At 44.9% G+C, this 19064-nt stretch overlaps 1 protein-coding gene across 2 annotated transcripts in view; it reads right to left on the minus strand.

Moving 5' to 3' along the window:
- Window positions 1–754: 754 nt before the first annotated feature.
- LOC147673876 (cytochrome P450 2D6-like) overlaps window positions 755–19064 on the minus strand; it is a 429037-nt gene continuing 410727 nt past the window's right edge. For both annotated transcript variants that reach the window (XM_086947757.1, XM_086947756.1), the window contains one exon: window positions 755–1055. In XM_086947757.1, coding sequence (XP_086803883.1) covers window positions 868–1055 — 188 coding nt within the window. In that variant the 3' untranslated portion in view covers window positions 755–867. The remainder of the gene's footprint in view (window positions 1056–19064) is intronic.

The following is a 19064-nucleotide window of genomic DNA, read 5'->3' on the forward strand; positions in this document are numbered from 1 at the left end:
TTGTTTTGTCATGGTTTTAGCAAAACCTTATTGTTTGGGAAGCTGCCGGGCTCTCATAAATCTAAATTAGAACATTGGATAAAGTCACAAATGTTATTTTGGTCTCAAAAAGCACATATTGCCATAGTACTCACTGGCACTGAAGCTAACTACTTTGGATGTTGATGTACTCCCTGTGCAAAGGCAGGAAGGTAGACAGCCAGTGGGGTTCAAAGACAGAGCACCCTCATGAGCTTCTATTCAGAGTGTGTGTGAGTTGCTGGCATGGTATGAGAAAGAGGCAGTCAGAAAAAGGCCACTTCAAAAGGAATTTACAACAACATTGACAGAACACAGGAACTGATAAAGCTGTAACGTGCCCGGTGCTCTCACCTGGTAGGAAGGTCCTGCTACCATATCAGGCTTTACAAGCAAATTCAACACTAAAGTAATAATAAAACAAAAACACTGGCACTAAAGGGAACTACATTGAGCAAGGAGGTGCTCCCTGTGAAAGGGCTAAATGCAGTCACTCAAAGTGAAGTTAGTCCGTGGCCGAAAGCGGCTGACCCATCGCCTCATCCTGAATGCTGTAGTGGTCAGAAGCAAAATGTGAATATCACAAGAGCAGACCAATAGATAAAGAGAAGTGGCTGAAAGGTCCTTTATATAGGTACATTATAGATATAATAATTGTAAAATTAAAAAAGTTATTGGTTAATGCCAGACCTAAAAATGCAACAAAAATACAAACGTCATAAAACAAAAGGGAATTAAGTCAGAAAAATACTTGAATTTATTCTGCACAAATCTTATACTTTGGAGCAAGTTAGGTTTCAAGGTGGTTTATCCTTGCTGTATCGATACAGCTCCATTCCATTGATCACTTTAATTTTGCAGGCGGCTCTTCAACCTCATTTGGAAGGGAGTTGGGCTTTGTGTTATTCCAAAAATGCTAGTAAAGTCTGGCACTGATGAGTCATCGGGCAAACTAACATGGAAGCTCCTCAGCATTGCTGTGAAGAAGAAAAACAGCTCCATGCGGGCGAGGTTCTCTCCCAGGCAAACCCTTGGACCTTGAGAGAAGAGAAGAATAACACATTCTGATGTTATTTATGATCCAATTAAATTACTCAAAATTCAGAGCTAGAGGGAGGTAGGAGTGGAGAAGGAATGGCAGGCAAAGGATATAAAAGTAAGAGAGGGTAACAAGAGATAGGGTGTGAGCGAGAGATCTACTCAGAGCAAAGTGCAAGACTGTGCAGAATTAGTGGAAAAGAGGAGCTGGAAGCAGAATAGAAGCGAGAGAGGAAAAGAGAAAGATAGCATCATATGATGCCATCTGGGTCTGATTTACTGTGATGTCTTTTTCATGTCAAAGATTGTGCGATGTCAATTCATGGTAGTGAAGGCAATGCTATTACCATGGCCTTTTATTCCACCAGGCATTTCCACACTGGGCTGGAGACCATGGAGCCGGGTTTAGAAAGCCCAGGGCCGCCCCTGGTGCCCCTGTCACTTTAACCTGGGGACAGTGCTTTAAATGGGCCGGTACTCACTGGTACTGAGTACCGGCACTTATTTTTGGACAAGGAGAGTACCGGTACTCCCAGAAAGCAGCAGTGCTCGGGCCCTGAAGTACGGGTACGTGCAACGCAAAAACAGAAAATTACCCTTTTACATGGTGCGTGTTTATGTGCTGCTCTTGCTGGCAACAAGCCTGTGTATTTCTGCCCTGGGTTGCTCATGCAGTGTTAGGTTCTCATCAGGCCCATTGGGATCAAAGGGCTTCAGACCCCCCTCCCCCATTGTGTGTGGCACCCCGAGATGAGACAGCTTCCCGGGTGCACACACAGCCGCACCGAGTACTTCAAACGTCTTTAAAAGACCATTTGCTTTTTAATGAGGCTTTGTTGTTTTTCACCCCTTCCTAGAGCCCCTGCGTCTCCACTCTGACTATTGCTGGAAGAATTAGCCCCCCCCCCTCCCCGAAATTTGGCTCTAGTTGTGTCTCTGGTTCTCATTGGCATCGCAACAAGAATGAGGATATGGTGAGAGGTGCCGAGAGTGGAACTGAAGAATCAGCAGTGGCGGCTGGTGACATTTGAAAGTGGTGCGGCGTAACTATATTGTCCTAATGCACCGCAGCGAGCGAGCGGAGCGAGCAAGCCGGAACAACTTACGGAGGGTTCGGGGGAGAAATTTTTTGAAAAAAGAGTGGACAAATGGTGCATTTTCAAGCAAATTTTAGAAAGCAGGAAGGTTAATAAAGCAATTGTGAAAGTGCAGTTATTACATTAATAAAGAGATGTCATATAACATAGGTAGCTGCTTATTCAGTATGTGTGTCTTTGCTCTCCCTGTGCCCTTACATATCACTCCTCTGTGTCTTTGCTCTCCCAGTGCCCTTACATATCACTCATCTGTATCTTTCCTCCCTCTGTGCCCTTAAATATCACTCCTGTGTGTCTTTCCTTTGTCTGTGTCCTAACATATCTCTCATCTGTACCTTTGCCTCTCCATGTGCCCTTACATATCACTACTGTTTGTTTTTGCTCTCCCTGTGTCATTACATATCACTACTGTTTGTTTTTTCTCTCCCCTGTTATCACATATCACTCCTGTTTGTTTTCCTCTTCTTCTGCCCTTGCATATCACTCCTGTGTGTCTATGCTCTCACAGACCCCACTAGCTGGACACAGCAAGAACAGTTGTCACAGTTAAAATACAATTTACACCAGGGAGTCTAAAATCGGAGCAGTAAATTTCATACGTAAATGGTATTATTGCTGGTATTAATCTTTTACATCACACATAACAACAAATAGAATTGTATCTCGATGCTTCATCGTCATACCTGATATACACCGCCACTAAACAGCAGAAGTGCGAGAATCCCTAACCGTGCCCCTAACAATGATCGTACATGTAGCAGCATTATATTGCTTCGATTTGAAAAACGAGCTGCCCCATTGAAGGAAGGAGATGTTTCACAGAACAGTAAATCTGCCCTCGCGCTGCGTACACCCACAGCTGCAGGAACGCAAGAGCGCTTCCTCGCAAACAACCGCAGCAGCCATTAGTCTTCACAAATTTATTTTCTGGCAGCAAGTAATATATGTGATTAAAATTACATGATGCCTTGAACAAACATGTCAGGCAGCCGTGCCAAAGCCGTAATTGCACAACAACAGGCATTTAAAGATCCTGCGCACAAACCGATCGAGGAGAGAGCAGAAGAGATGATCGAAGGTGGCAAGGCTCAGCGATGTGGAGTGTTGTTTGACATGGCAGTTACCTAATAGGGGTGTGTGATGCTGTAAACACTTTCTCATGCAAACACCCCTTCAAAGGCAGTTGCTTCAGGAACCTTGCTCATGCGCAGGCTGTAGGCCCATCTCTAACTATGGTAATTCTGGCTGTGTGAAGCCCTGACCACCGCAACTGGTTTTAGCCGGGCCAGCAGAAGGCGCTGGTAGCGGCATACTGGCTCCTGAGAAAGAAATATTTCTACTTCTTCATTAACCAGTATCAGATAACGACGCAAAAATCTCACATTCAAAAACTATGCCTGTTCGTGCAAGAAATGAGAAGGAGGAGGTGCGTGCAGTTATTTCTTGAGCATTGTATGATTTACAACTCATATTATGCATGGCTTTCGTGAGCATGCACTAAATTTCGATGTTCAGTTCCTGAGAAGTCGCAATATTAGTTGCAGAGTTATTTGGAGTTTGAGACATGGCACGCACACATTTTCACTGGGGACCTCGTGTCTATCGAAATGTGACCTGAAATATGGCTGTTACCTTTGGAAGGGGCACCCAAGGAAACCCTTGCTATGCCTGTGACATGCCGGATGGAGGGCAGTGGACTGCGCAACTATTGCAGTAGCAGAGTGCGGATCGAACCAGTGCCACTTACACCCAGGTTCTGTAAATGCGACAGATACCTTGTAAGCGTTAGAGAACGGCCACCGCGTGCCCGGTCTGCCCAAATTGCGTCCATATGACAGCCAACTAACGGGCCTGCTGTCTAAAGCGAACATATAAATCCAACCACACATGGGCCCCTGACAGATCCACCACACTTCATGCTGTTGTAACCCTCAAAACCCGGGTTAACTTCCAAATTCGAATGCAGGCAGCCCTGCGGCTGAGACGTAAATGTAATGGCTTTGTTTTGTTGCTATGTTCGTGACGACGTAGGTGTGTTTTTTGTGTTCCGTGGTGCAGCGCTCAGCAGTGTGATTGGTGAAAGCGTACGAACCAGGCTTGGATTTTCAGTTGAGAAAAGTCAATAATAAACTTTAGCTTAACTTACCTATACCTTCCCAAGTTCCCGCCTTCAAGTTCCGACTCAGACTCCAGCAGACTCCCGACTCCCGCTGTCCTGTTTAACTCCCATGGTGCTCGACGTCGTCTCGCAGGAAGGCTGCAGGCAGCCTCCCTCCACCACAGCACAGCGCTGTGATTGGTTCGGCCGGCTGCCCCAACACCACGTCATTTCTCTGTATGCTGCAGCATACAGAGAGCAGGGAGAGTGGGAGGGGTTACTCGAGGGCAGGGGGGAGCGGCTTGCCGACTGTTCTTAATACAGTTAATACTGTCTGTTTGGAGAGACTCTGAGGCTGCCCAAACAGACAGTATTAACAAAAGTGGGAAAGCCACTCCCCCCTGCCCTCGAGTAACCCCTCCCACTCAGGAACTTCTGCTTTCTCGCCGTGCGAGAAGGCAGAAACGATTGGTAGTTCTCTACTATTTGTTTCTGCCTTCTCGCACAACGAGAAAGCAGTGGGGCGGCACCCAAACGCCCCCATGAAGGATCCGCCACTGAGAATCAGGTTTGAAGGGCGACGTCGGCTCCTCGTCCTGTGATTCTGGACAAGTCCCTTAACCAGGGGTCTTAAATAACATGTCAGCTTTAATGCAAATGTTCTGATTGTCATGTAAAGCGCTTAAATGCCCATGGCCCAAATTCACGCATTATCAAACTGCCAGAAATTAGGCTCTGCACGTATGACATAGAAGCTGATGCTTGCCATGTCTCCAATGTAAGGAGGCAGTTTGATATTGCGCAAATTTGGTCCAAGGGCATTTAAGCCCTTTACATGACAATCAGAGCATGTGCATTAAAGCTTACTTATCTGGCTATTGTTAAATTCCTGGCTCACAGCCACGCCCCTAAATACCCACCCAGTCTAATTAGTGAGTACCGGCACTTCTAATTTCCCATTTAAAGCACAGCCTGAGGAGGCTTCAGAACAGAGAGAGAGGGATCGAGAGAGTGGAGGTAGAGAGAAAGCGATCACGAGGGACGAGAGAAAAAAGAGAGAGGATGGATGGAAAGAGAGAGATCGCTCGAGAAAACGAAGGGGCTGAGGAGGGTTTGTCAGGGCTGCCTTCAGTTTCCCAGCTGCTAATAACGGTGTTTTAGCGTTTGAAAATTCCTACCTGCTTTTGACCATAGTACATTGGCAAGTATGTAGCACCCCGAATGCAAACTGTCAACAAGGCACATTGCGGCCATGTAGACCGCAATGGCGTTTGTTACTTACAACTCTATAAAATCCCACCCACAAGCAGACACAAAGAGCATTTCAAAACCATACCGTTCAGCACAGTTATACCACAAAGCTTCAATCATACTTCACTGCAATGCGATATTTACGAATGAATCCACAAAGAACGACAACATCGCTCGCAAACGCGCACAACAGGTCCAAATTCACCTACTGAGTACAACTGATGCATTTGTTATGCGTTGGCTCCCTCTAGAGTCAATGCAGTGAAAAAGCAGCACTCCATTTGAAAAACAATTCTGCAATAATTGCACGTCGCAGAGCAAGCTTTCTCATATGGCATGCCAAGTTATGACACATTTCACACTGTGACATCCCTCCTCAAGCCGCACAGGTGCAATGCATTTTAAAACACTCAGGTAACAGGGTTAGAAAAATGAATAGAAATAGTAGACGCCATCCATCAGAATAACCGCACGAGTTCTAGGCTCGCCCTTAAAAAGAGCAATAATCCGGATACAGGCAGCAACCAGGGCTTCTTTAAAGTTAGAAAGAGCCGCTTTACTTACCAATGTATATCCTTGTTTGTTTTGAAATCCCCACAGATGTAAGTAAGGATACTTTTAATACATGAGTTATTGATGGCAGATCAGATCCCAGCCAAAATGCATCTCTACTTCCCACCACACCCACAGTCTTTCCAGCTCCACCCTAATGGCTGCTTCAGAGCTCTTAAGTCAATCAGCCAGTCCATGTTCTTTTGATTGTATGCTGGAGTTTTCAGACTCATTCAGAAATGCCAGTGGAAAAACTTTGTCCTGGGATCCCATAAACATTGTGCATCAAAAAAGGGGGAGTGGGGCCATGAGTTAGTGTGAGAAAAGGTGGTATTAGACTGGTGGGGGAGCCCCACTCAGAAAATAAACACAATCTCTGTCAGGGTGAACCACAAAAGTTACTTAATAAAGCTGTGCTTAACCCGCTGGCAGTTTGGCACAAAAGCAGTGAAACTTTACTTAGAGGCAATTTGTAAAGTGTTTATGCAGCACTCAAATTGAAATGAAGTGAAAACACAACACAAGAAAACCCTCCAAACTAATTTAAACAAACAGAGCACATATCATTAAATAAAATGACACCAATACAAACAAATATCCAATCATTGAAGCCACAGATATGGGTTTATAAAGTTTCGACTGAATATAGAACCTAAACACACAAAGCGCCACTTGCGGTAATCTGATTTCACTGGACCGGGGCAAGTGACAAGTTCATTGGCGGTCATCGTGGACTGTAGAGGCCACTTCATGGTTGCGAGGAGTCTAAACATTTGTATTTTCACCTTTTCCTACAGAGGAGTTTGCTCTGTTGCCAGAAAAAGTTCCAGGGTCCGGGAAGCACCTCTTGGGGATCAGGTTTCACTCCAGCAGAGGCGAGCAGGAGAGCTCAGACAGGTCCAGTTGGTTCTGGTCAGTTGGGCAGTTACAGGGAGGCTGTTAAAAGCTTGTTGTGCCCCAGTAGCTCAAACAGAAGGCCAGCCAACTGACCATTAGGGTAACTTCTGGGGAACCTGTGTTCAAGGAAAGAAGGTCCAATCTTCGATCTTCAGACAGCATGGCAGTCCTGTTTATGAATCTTCCACAGGTCCCTGAGTGTGCTGCTGAGAGGTTCTGAAGGGCCAGGTTCAACTATGGTGCTAACTGTTGTATGGGAGAATTCCCTGACCTACCTCCAAATGTGGTTCTGGTCAGTTCCTCCCCCTCCCCTGGTCCTAGCTCCAAACTGTTTAAGTTGCCAAAGGCAAGGGCAGACCTGAATTCAGGTTCTTTTGTGTGCGCTGTAGACAGGTCCCTTTGAAGTGTAATCAAGACAGGGTACTGCTCCTCCCCGGCCATCCTGTCAAGATGACCCACTATGCTCACATCTAGATCTTCTTTGTTCCCATGTCTGGAAGCAATATTCAACCCACAATATTTGAGCTGTTCACAGTCACGTGACCCTGGACACTGGTACAAAGGCACAGTTGATTTAAACAGAAACATGGCAATGTTCTAAAAGTAGGATTTTCATAATTGTAACTTAAAATCAGACTTTACTATTAAAGAGGATTACAAATTACAATACTTTTGAGTAGATAGAGCATTTCTCTATCTGGTTTCAAACTTAAGTTAGCACTTACTACATGTAATATGCTAACATAGCTTTAGTCTAAGGGAGATATATCCTTACAACAATGAAAAATTACTTTAGGAGTTTTTACCTGTCAGGGCATTTAAACTTAAGTACAGATGTCCTACTTTTTAAATTCCTGCACCCTGCCCTAGGAGCCTTTGGGGTCTACCTTAGGGTTGCCTTATAAGAATTAAAAAGGAAGGTCTAAGCCTAGCAAAGGTTTATGCACTCACAGTCTGCAGGGGCAGGCCTGTAGGTATGTTTTGCAGGGCTATTTAAGTGGGTGCCACACGGACTGCTACAGCTCACTAGTAGCATTTAGTTTACAGGCCCTGAGTAGATGTAGTACCATTTGCTAGGGGCTTATATGTGAAGAAAATATACCAATCAGGTTTATCCCAATTTTATCATGTTTTAGGGAGGAAGAGAATACAAACATTTTACCCTTGGTTAAAGGAAAAAAGTGCAGTCTTCATGCCTACAAAATGTAGTACAGTACCAGAAGGCAAACATCTGGAGGTGACCCTTCAGAAAGGCCAGGTCCAACAGGTAGAATCATGAGGAAAAGGGCAAATGACAGACAGTCTATGCCTTATTTTAGACAAACTCCTCCTTCAAAGAAATTAGCAAGGAGGAAAATTGCAGTAGTAAAGCAGGTCTGCTTTACGTAATTGGTTACAAACATACAGAATTTGAGACACCTGAGGGTAATAAACAGTGCTTTATTAGGCTGAAACGGTGGAGCATGTTTAAAGGGTCTGCTGCCTAAGAAGCGTAACTAAGAATGGTTTAAGACTTGCAACAACTGCAACTGAGGGCATGAACTTATACTAATAAGTAAAATGTATTAACCATACTATTACTTAAAATCTTTACAGTATAAAAAACACTTAAGCAGCATCCCATCTGCCCTTCCCCTGAAGCTTCCCTGCGATTGAGGTAAAAATGTGCCAGGCCTAAATGTCCCTGATTACAACTTTATGTCCTTCTAAGGCTTCAAACTGGATATCAAAAATTAATTTATACATTTGGCCTACTATATTGACTTCTTCCTTCTCCTGGTCCTTTCCCTGGCCCTCTGTTTTCTTCTGATCCTCATCTTCTCCCTAGTCCTTCTGCTCCTTTTCATTCCACTCCTCCTGGTCTCTTCCACCTCCTGATTTTTCTCTTCTTCCTCATGATCATCTTCCTCCTGGACATTCCCCTCCTGCTGGCCTTGTCCTCCTCTTTTTTCTTATTCCCGGTCTTTCTCCCCCTGGGTCTCCACCTCCTGGCTCTTCTCATTCCCCTGGCTCTTATATGGACCCTGGTCTTGTTCCTCCTAGTTCCGATCCTCATCCTCCTAGTTGTGGTTCCTCTTGTTCTGGCCATACCCTCTGCCTGGTCTAGATTTTCATCCTTGTCCTCTTCATAGTTTGCACTTTAGTCCTCTTTCTGGTACTCACTGGTCCTCATTCTTCTGGCCCTATGCCTCAGATTCCTTGACCACCTCCTTCTGGGTCTGAACTGGTCATCTTGGTCCTAGTCCTTATTATTTAACTGGTCCTCTAGGGCATGGTATTCCTGCTCCTTAAACTTCTAGTAATTATACTAAAGGGGTCAGGCCCAATGGACAGGACCCAGGCAGGGCCTATTTATAAATACAACAAGTTGAACCTGGTATCCTATTGATTTCTGATTTCTTTGAATATAACAACCACACTATATTCTTTAGTGATTGGGTTATTTATTTACCCTATTTTTGTCAGTTCTTTTTTTGGTGAAAGGACCTTATATCCTTTTCTTGGAACACATAAACAGTAACATATACATATTCACATATATGACACTTTACACAACATTTATCACATTATACAATACTAGCAGCCCGTCCCGACGTTGTCCGGGAGCAAAAGGCTGCTTCTGGGCCCCCGCCCGCCCTGACGTTAAGGCTGCTTCAGTACCCCCGCCCGCCCCGACGTTAAGGCTGCTTTAGGTCCCTCGCTTCCTCCTGGTGCTCTGTCGGCAGCTTATACATGGCTCCTGAGCTGCTTTGGCTACAGAAAGTGTAGCGTATCCTCAGGATGTGGGTGGAAGTCAGGCCACTGAATTGCATCACTTGGTAGCCGGATGTACCCAACATAGCATGCAAGGCTTTCACTGCTGCGGTACCCGCAAAGAGGCATGAGCAGTGGGAGTCTTTCTCACCTGCTCCTGTGTTCATCCCTCTTCCGCTCCTCGCCGGTCGTCACCGCTCCTCCCCGCTTGTCCGCCACTCCTCCCCACCTGTCCGTCGCTCCTCCCCGCGCTCACGTCCCCCGCTCTTCCTCTTGCTCCTGTACGCCACTCCTCCCCGCGCTCCTGATGTCAGCACGCATGTGACTACTTTTTTTTTATATTACATTTTTTAAATAACGTATATTTGTTTTTTTAATATAGCCTATGTCCATCTGCTTGCCCTGACATTTTCAAAGATGTATTGGGTGTTTGGATTGGTGGTGGAGTTTTCGAGTTTACCTGGCTCAAAGGACACACTTCACTCTTTATAATAGTAGTATAGATATAGATATAGATATATAGGACTACTTTTTTTTTATATTGCATTTTTTAAATAACGTATATTTGTTTTTTTAATATAGCCTATGTCCATCTGCTTGCCCTGACGATTTCAAAGATGTATTGAGTGTTTGGATTGGTGGTGTAGTTTTCGAGTTTACCTGGCTCAAAGGACACACTTCTCTCTTTATAATAGTAGTATAGATAGATATAGACAACAAAACACATTATTTCAAATTAACTTAAATACATCACAATAATCAAAGTGCCATATGTACTCCAACATGACACTATCAGATTTCATTCAATATTCTTGTAATTCAGTCCAAACTATTTTCCTGAATCAATGAAGTTTCTTTTTCATCCACTTTTGCCAACTTAATAGCCATTGCCGAAGCGTTTCGAGCCACATGGTATCTCATGTACCTCATGTTCTTATTGAACATATATTACAGTTGCATGTAACTCCTGTGCGTTTTTGTACTTTTCAATTTGGGCATTATATAGGATACAAACAGAAGCATTTTTTTAGTTTTTTCAAATGAACTTTATCGTTCATATAGGGGCAAGAACATTGGGCCCTTTTCCAAAACCAGACAGACGCTTGGTCATTGAAAAAATTGTACAAGACATTGGAAGGTATGATTGGATATATAAATCAAGGGTACAAGAAATAAGAAGAGAGGCCTAGACTTATGAGTGACAGTTTGTTTTATTTGTGTTGTAGATTTTACCAATGTCTTGTGAGTAAGAAGCCCTGATGAGAGCCCATTGAGATACCGTGTGGCTCAAAACGCGTCGGCAATGGCTATTAAGTTGGCAAAAGTGGATGAAAAAGAAACTTAATTGATTCAGGAAAATAGTTTGGACTGAATTACAAGAATATTGAATGAAACCTGATAGTGTCATGTTGGAGTACATATGGCACATTGGTTATTGTGATGTATTTAAGTTAATGTGTGTGAGAAGTTCGCCTGGCATATAATGTCCACTATTCTAGTGGGCACCTTGCACCAGTCTAATCGACCCTTATTGATGGTGGTTGTAAAGTCAACCTTATAGACAAGCTATCCTAGTGGTAGCATGGACCAGCAGTCATAGGCTAAGACTTCAGAGAGCATGTGAAGCAAGCTGTTTCACCAATTATAATCCCTTGAGTATCAAATGAAAAGACACCACACAAGGTATATAACAAATATATATGTATTTATTTCTAACACAACCCCTCTGCACTCCTAATGAGGTCAGAGGTCAAAATACATCACAAATTACTCAATTAGCATACAATAAGTTGTACCTTTACAGTTACGCCCTAGGGGCCTCTCGAACCATATACTAAGAAAGCGGTATAAGAACCACGTGAGAGTTAGACAGCAGGCCTATGCCCTGTAGAATCGCTGGGACTACACGAAACAAACAAAGGCTAGGAAGTAGGAGGCCCATGGGAGACGTGTGCAGTGTGTAAACACAGTCGCGAGTTACCATTGACTTATAATGGGAAACAAAGAAGTTACAAAGTTACTGTTTAAGGACACTTCCGGATGGACTAGGATGGAACCCTTTTAAAATAGGACACTTCGAGAGTCAAGACCCACGGGAGCACCAGAGTACTCGTGTTAACTACCCAGGGAAGCCGGGTGCATAGGTGTCTTTTCGTGTCGGGTTTCGTCGTCGTTTTTTATGGAGATCTGCAAAGAAGTGTCCCAGCCTTATCTAACAAAGAGAGTTGGTAAAAGAGACAAGGTTTGGCCCATATTTGCACTTGTATCCCCCCCTCACCTCCAAGACCTAGACAGTGTCTGTCCATCTCGGGGAAGATTGGGGGTTCACCTAAATCTGCTCGTGGGTGGGGGGCAGAAATATCCCTGGACCTCAGGGAGTGTGTAAATAGGAATACATGAATGTGGTGTGAAGCACTGCTTTTTTTCCCAAGCAGTCTTTCTACTACCCTGGGGTCAAATTGCAGGCTTTATGCTTATTCTGCCCAACAGGTCCCATGAGTCAACTACACTCCTGGGAAAGTTTGTTTGTCATAAAATGAACTGGATGGGATTGTTTTATCTTGGCACTCAACCACCCCTGCCCACCCAGGGCCTGATACAACTTCTCTGCCCTCCCTTCCCAAAGGGTACATGTTGGGGTGTGTCCCCAATCTGCCTAGCAGGGGGGAAGAAAGCCCACTAGATACCTGGGATAGAATAAATAAATAAAAACAAGGCATTGGGCCATATCCCATCTACAAGCCCTAGATAGTATGACGGTGATTTGGATGCTTGGCCACAATCTGCTTCTCAGGGGATTAGAAAGCCCCCTGGACTCCAGGGAATAATTTAAGAACAAAAGGAATGGAATAGGAGGTTTGGTCTATCTGTGCATCAGACTGTTCCTACCAACCCCGGGCCAAAACAGTCTTTCTTCCCCCAAAGGGGGGAAAAAGCCCACTAGACAACAAGGAAGTTTTATGAAAAAGGAGAAGGGTGCATGGCTAGCCCATTCTAGCTTCAGGCCACCAGCCAAGAGCGGTCTGTGTTATGCTCAGAAGGCTAGTTGGAATATAGGACACAGTGAGTTACAATATAGATGTGTGGTACGTTTGTGCTGTAGCTGTCAGTTTATATTTCAAAGGAATTCAAGGAAGTCAGTGCTATGTGCACTGTCTTCCAATTTTCATAAATTGTGCAAACGCTTAATGGACTAGCAGTATTTGCTGCAGCCACCTGCCGCACTCCAATAAGAAGTGGAGTTGCTTTCTTATACAAATAGGTAACCAATGGTAAAGTGTATTCTTTCAAAAACAGTATAGTAAGGGGATGTGTCAACACGAAGTGCTGCACACGAAAATGCACATTGAGGGGCATATTTACAAGGGGATATCACCATCAGAACGACACTTAAGCGAGGTTCTGGTGGCATTAGGCACTTCTCCATATTTACAAAGCGGTGTTAAGCCACTTTTTGTGGCTTCACGCTGCCTTGTAAATAAGGCCCCTTTATACCCATCACTTAGCTTGAAAGGGGTGTGCAATGGGTGTTGCTGTGGGCGTTCCATCACAACACCCATTGCTTTTGATGCTACCCCAGATTTACAAGGAGGTGTAAATCTGAGTCATCACCAAAAACAAACGCCACACATGAGCAGGCATTAAAATGGCAAAATCATGAGAAATATTTTTATTTCTCCTTGTTTTTGCTTTTTCTATGTGAGCTGCATTTTGCAGTACACATAGAAAGAGCAAAATGCCCTTAATGATTGTTTTGTGTAGGATGGTGTCCCTTTAAATAAAGATATTTTGATACTTCTATGTGTGCTGCAGAATGCAGCACACATAGAAGTAACAAATCACCATTTGTGATTGTTTATGTGCAGACACCTTCCTGCACATAAACATTCAGTCCCTGCAAAGCAGGCACCCTTGCACTATGGTGCAAGGGTGCCTGTGTTGGTGCTAGGCAGCTAAATCTAGCGCTAGGGAAAACACAGGGGTGTGTCTTATTCTTGTGAATATGGCACATACCTGCGTTTTGAAAATATCACAGTGCATCACCGCTAAATTTGGCGCAGCTTTCGCTTTGACATTTTCTTGTAAATAGGATCCTTAGTGTGTAGAAGTAGTGGAAATTGAAGTGTTAAAGAAACGCTTTGTGAAATGGTGGGATGTGGAGCAAGTTGCACAAGATGTAACAAGATCTTGGCCGCCATCATGGAGTTAGGCGGAAACTAAATGGTACAGATAGGTGAAGGAAGTTTGGCAGCCATTTTGAAATCAGGTGAAGATGGAATAGCGTGAGATTTAATAAAATCAGTGTCCACTTTGAAGTTCGGTAGACTTCATCTAAGTGAGTGGAAAGTGACATTGCAAAACTAGGGAAACGCAGAAAATAAGGAAATATAACAAGAAAACACCAGAAAAGAGGCAAAGTAACTCTCAGGCATAAGTGAAAAAATAGTTGATTTAAAAAAAATCATGGAACAAAAAAGTGAAACAGGGAGTGTGACATCTGTAAATATGGAACACATGCAGATGCATGAAGAAGTAATTCTCGAGTGCAACATTTTTCTGACCTTTGCCTTTTAATCTGTTTGATCAACAAATAAAAACTCAGAGATGGGAAAAGGTGGAGGTTAAGATTTTAGCATTTTTTAAGAGAGTTTTGCAAAAGATAGAGTTGATCCGGCAAGTGATTTGCATCTTAATTTAATATGAGAAGAAGTGAAAAATTTGACTGGAACATTCCTGAAAAAGAGACAAAAAGTGTATATATATATATATATATATATATATATATATATATATATATATATATATATATATAAAGGATTGATCACGTCTCGATGAGAGATTCGATCTACAAACAAACATACACTTTGAGAGGTGCGTGTTCATCTGGAATGTCAAGGCGAAAAGGAGCCCATGGATGACATTGCAACAAGATTGAGAGAATTAAGGATCTTTTGTGGGTTTCAGAGATTTAAGGAGCAATCAATATGATTGACAATTATTACATTTTGTAATTCCGTATCAATTAGTAAAAAATTAATGGAAAAGACATAGGATCTTCCAACAAATTTACATATGGAACACACAGAGAATGGAAGAAAATGTCACATTATTCATATGGAAAAAGGAAGAAAAAAATGCCAGAGCAAGCTTATCAAATGACAAAAGAAGCATAAAAGTAAAGAAGAAAAAATTGACCTACAGTTTCCACATGTAAAAAAATGTCCAGCATTAGGACAGAGATGCCCAAAATGTGACAAGATAAGTCACTTTGTCAATGTCTGTAAAGCACAGTCTTACTAGGTTGAAGTAGAGAATTTTCAGTTAAAAAAAAAGAGGGGAGGTAAAAAATATAAGATATGTCAGACAAATGGAAGGTCATAGTCATATGAACATGTTAAAATAATTCAAGTGAGCGATTACAAATGATGCAAGAAAAAAATACAAAAAGAAGTAAAGAAAGAAAATTAAAACTATGAGGTCCATACTTCTGTCCGCCCGCCACCCTAGCGGTGCTGGGACCGACTGCCAGTGGTGCAGCGGTCCCGCACCGGTGATTAGGATGCCACCGCCACCATGGCGGTGGCATCCTCTATTTCCAGCATTGTGGCAGGCGGTGCTCATAGCACTGCCCGCCACAATGCTGGGAATGCACGGCGTGCATTGTCATGCACAAGGTGATAGGCACCGCGAGGTGCCTGCCACCATGTCCATGACAATGCAGGGGGGTACCCATGTGCACCCCCCACCCCCCGCAACGGGCCCCCAAAGCAAAATCTGCATGTCTTTCCGTGGCTGCAACACCACCACGGAAAGGCATGTTTCTGCCCCCATACTAATATGGTTTAAATCTTTTTATTGATTTCAAAACAAACAAGAAACCAAGACCCTCAGCTCTTCAAAGGCATTGCAAAAAAGACAACAAAGTTGCCTTACAGTGTTACCATTGGTAATAAGCATGGAGTGGCTCCACAAATTAAACAAAGGAAGGGGCTAGTGGAAGATAGAAAATCCCCCCGCCTCCCCAACCCACCCCTCGCCCTAACCTCCACCCTTCCCACCCACCCCTCGTCCACCTGAAACTAAAAAGAAGGAAAGGAAACATGAAGGAGAACAGCCTGGTATTTAGCGACGGGTCTTGCGAGTTTTCGTGGAGGCGCTACTTGGGATCTGTGTGTCTGGGAGGCGAAGCAGTCGCAAGTACAGTACTGAGGACATGTCAACTCCCGAAACTCGGACACCAACAATGTCAGGAAGGGCCGCCATAACTCGGGGAACTCCGACCCCCTGCCGGCCAGCGTGAGTATGAGTTTCTCCATACCCAATACCAGCCAGAGTCTCTGAAGCCAGCCAGAATTTGTGGGGAGCTGGGTGGAAAGCCAGTGGATCAAGATATTTTGTATGGCCGCCCCTAGGGCAATCGCAATCAATCGACCCTTCCGGTGTTTGAGTGGATATGTCATAGGGTTAGGTAAGCCCAGGAGGATGTAGGAAGGGAATCGTGGGAGCTGTGTTTCAAAGTGTAAATCAACTTCGTCAAGCACTTGAGACCAGTATGGTTGTAGGTAGGTACAGCTCCAGAGAACGTGTTCTAATGTGCCCACCTTCCCACAGTCCCTCCAGCAGAGGTCGCTCCGGCGTGGGTCAAAGCGATGTATGCACTCTGGCGTGAAATACCAATAAGTGACAATTTTGGTCAGAGTTTCTGTGAGGCTCACATGATAAGCTGAGTGTCGTCCCCTGTGATATATGCCTTCCCATTCCTTGTGGGTCAGTGATCTCCCCAGGTCTCTTTCCCAGTGGGCACAGCCCGCATTATGCATGTATGTAGTGTTGGCTAACAGCAGTCTATAGAGATCAGAAATGATTTTCTTATCAGAGGTGCGAGTTACAAGCCAATTCTCATAAGGAGTTAATAGACGCTGTGCCTGTGGTTTGACTTGCGGGTGTAATGCTCAGTGACAGATCTGGAGATATTCCAGGCGTTCTGTTTCTGGGATGTCATAATGTTCTTTGAGCTGCGGGAAAGAGATAATGCCATCTAGATCAAAAAGGTGACCTAGGAATCTACAGGGGGAGGAGCGCCAGGACTGAAAGGCTCGAGTACCTGTTTGAAGTCTGGATTGTCAAACAGTGGTGTTAGGGGTGACGGAAAAGTGGTCAGCTGTGTGGAAATGTTGGTGCGGTCCCAAGTGTACATGATGATACCTGTGATAAAGGAAGTATACAGGTTAGGGGGCCGGTGCGGTTTGCGGAGAAAGGGAGCCCCCTGTAAAGGTCTACCTGCTACGGCCTGATCCTGGAATAGCCAATGTTTCTCTGACTCTAACCATTGCCATTCCACCAAATAACGGAGCTGAGCAGTGTGGAAGTATAAGTGGTGATCTGGTACCGCCACTGCCCCCATCTCTGTTGGAAGAACTGCAACCTGGTGTCGGAAACAGGGTTTGCGGCCGTGCCAGATAAAACGGGATAGCTCCGCGTGAGTCTGCTGAATCCAGCCTAGCGGGGGTTTGAGGGGAAGGGTCTGGAAAAGATAGAGGATTTGGAGGAGGACCGTCATCTTGTTAACTGCAATCCTGCCTAATCAGGACATCGTGCAACATTTCAACAGTTTCAGTTCTGTGCGTATATAAGTGCGAAGAGAGGAGTAGTTGATGTCAGCAGTGGCCTGAAGAGTGGGTGCTAATTGAATACCTAAGTAGGGTATCACTGCAGTTGCCCATTGCACCGGGTGGTCCTCCTGTAGAAAGGCGAGGGTGTGTGGGGATACAGAGAGGTCAAGAGCCATGGATTTGTCCATATTGATTTTGAACCCTGATCCTCTCGCGAAGGCATCCTGTTCAATAAAGAGGGCGCGCAGGGCTGTGACCGGTTCTGATAGGGAAAGCAAGATATCGTCTGCGTAGAGACTAACAGTGTGAATGTCTCCCCCAAATTCAATCCTGGTGATAAGGGGATGCTTTCGAACTCTAAGCGCAAGAGGTTCCATGTAGAGCGCAAAGAGGAGAGGTGAAAGGGGACAACCCTGCTTTCTGCCCCTGCCAATGGGGTAGCGAGAAGACGCGTGGCCGTTGACGCAAACTGTTGCCATGGGGGAGCGGTAGCAACTCAAGATTCGAGTTCTAAACTTCTACCCGAGACCAGCACCCAGCAGAACCATTTCCAAATAGGGCCAATGCACCCTATCGAAGACCTTCTCCGCATCAATGGCCAGGAGCATATACTCGCCTTGGGTATGGGATGCTTTTCCTATCAGAAGCAGAATGCGTTTGGTGTTGTCGCTAGTCTGCCTCTGAAGAATAAATCCGGCTTGGTCAGGCTCGACAAGTTGGGCCATGTATGGCGCCAGGCGGGCAGACTAGGATACTGGTGTATAATTTAATATCCACGTTTAGTAGCGATATTGACCTGTATGCACTGCATGTTGTGTTGTCCTTCCCTGGCTTCGGGATAACGACTATTGCTGCATCCAGCATCTCACCTTAAATGGTGCCTGTGTGCTCGAAGGTGTTGAAGAGGCTCGTCAGGGTGGGTGCCAGCTAAGTGCAAAATGATTTATAAAAGGAGGCTGTATAGCCGTCTGAGCCGGGCGATTTACCTAACTTGAGACCAGAGATTGCTGAAATAACCTCCTCTGTCTGTATGGCTCTGTCCAGGTAGTCAGCCTGTGACTGGGAAAGGGAGGGCATGTGAGCTATAGGTATATACACAGCACTTTGTTGAGCATCTAGGGGGTCCCCAGTGTAAAGTTCTGCGTAAAAGTCTTGGAACACCCCAGCTATTACCGCGTCCACCGTAGTCGACTCTCCCCCGGGCGTGGGGATATTCTGCACTCCTTGGCGCTGCTGAGCTTCCCATAGCTTGTTGGCCAGGAGACGACCACACCTATCCACCCCAGTGTAGTAGGAGTGACGGAGTCGGAGAGCTGCATATTCAGCTCTGTCTTGATCTAAGGCTGTGAGTTGTTCCCTTTCAAAACAAAGCTGCTGCCAAGCGCGGGAAGCCCCCATTCTCTGGTGTAATTTCTCAAGTTCTGAGACCCTCTGGGTGAGTTCTGCCCTCTTACGACTCCTATCTTGATTCTGAGCAGAAGACATGGCTATGAATTCCCCCCTTAGGACTGCCTTTAGTGCATTGGGTCACCAGTGAGGTGTCAATATTAGCATTAAAGGTAAGAAAGTTAGTGATAGCCCCTTGAATTTGCTCAATCACTTTGGGTTGGTGCAATAGGGTGTCGCGCAGCCGCCAGTGCCTCAAGGGTTGGGAGGATCGCGGTAGTTGGAAGGTGGCCAGGACTGGGGAGTGATCTGACAATGAAGGCGTTAGAATCTCAGTGTTGGTTGCATAATCCTGGAGTG

This window comes from Lissotriton vulgaris, chromosome 12 (assembly GCF_964263255.1).
Source record: "Lissotriton vulgaris chromosome 12, aLisVul1.2, whole genome shotgun sequence".
NCBI classification, from domain to species: Eukaryota; Metazoa; Chordata; class Amphibia; order Caudata; family Salamandridae; genus Lissotriton; species Lissotriton vulgaris.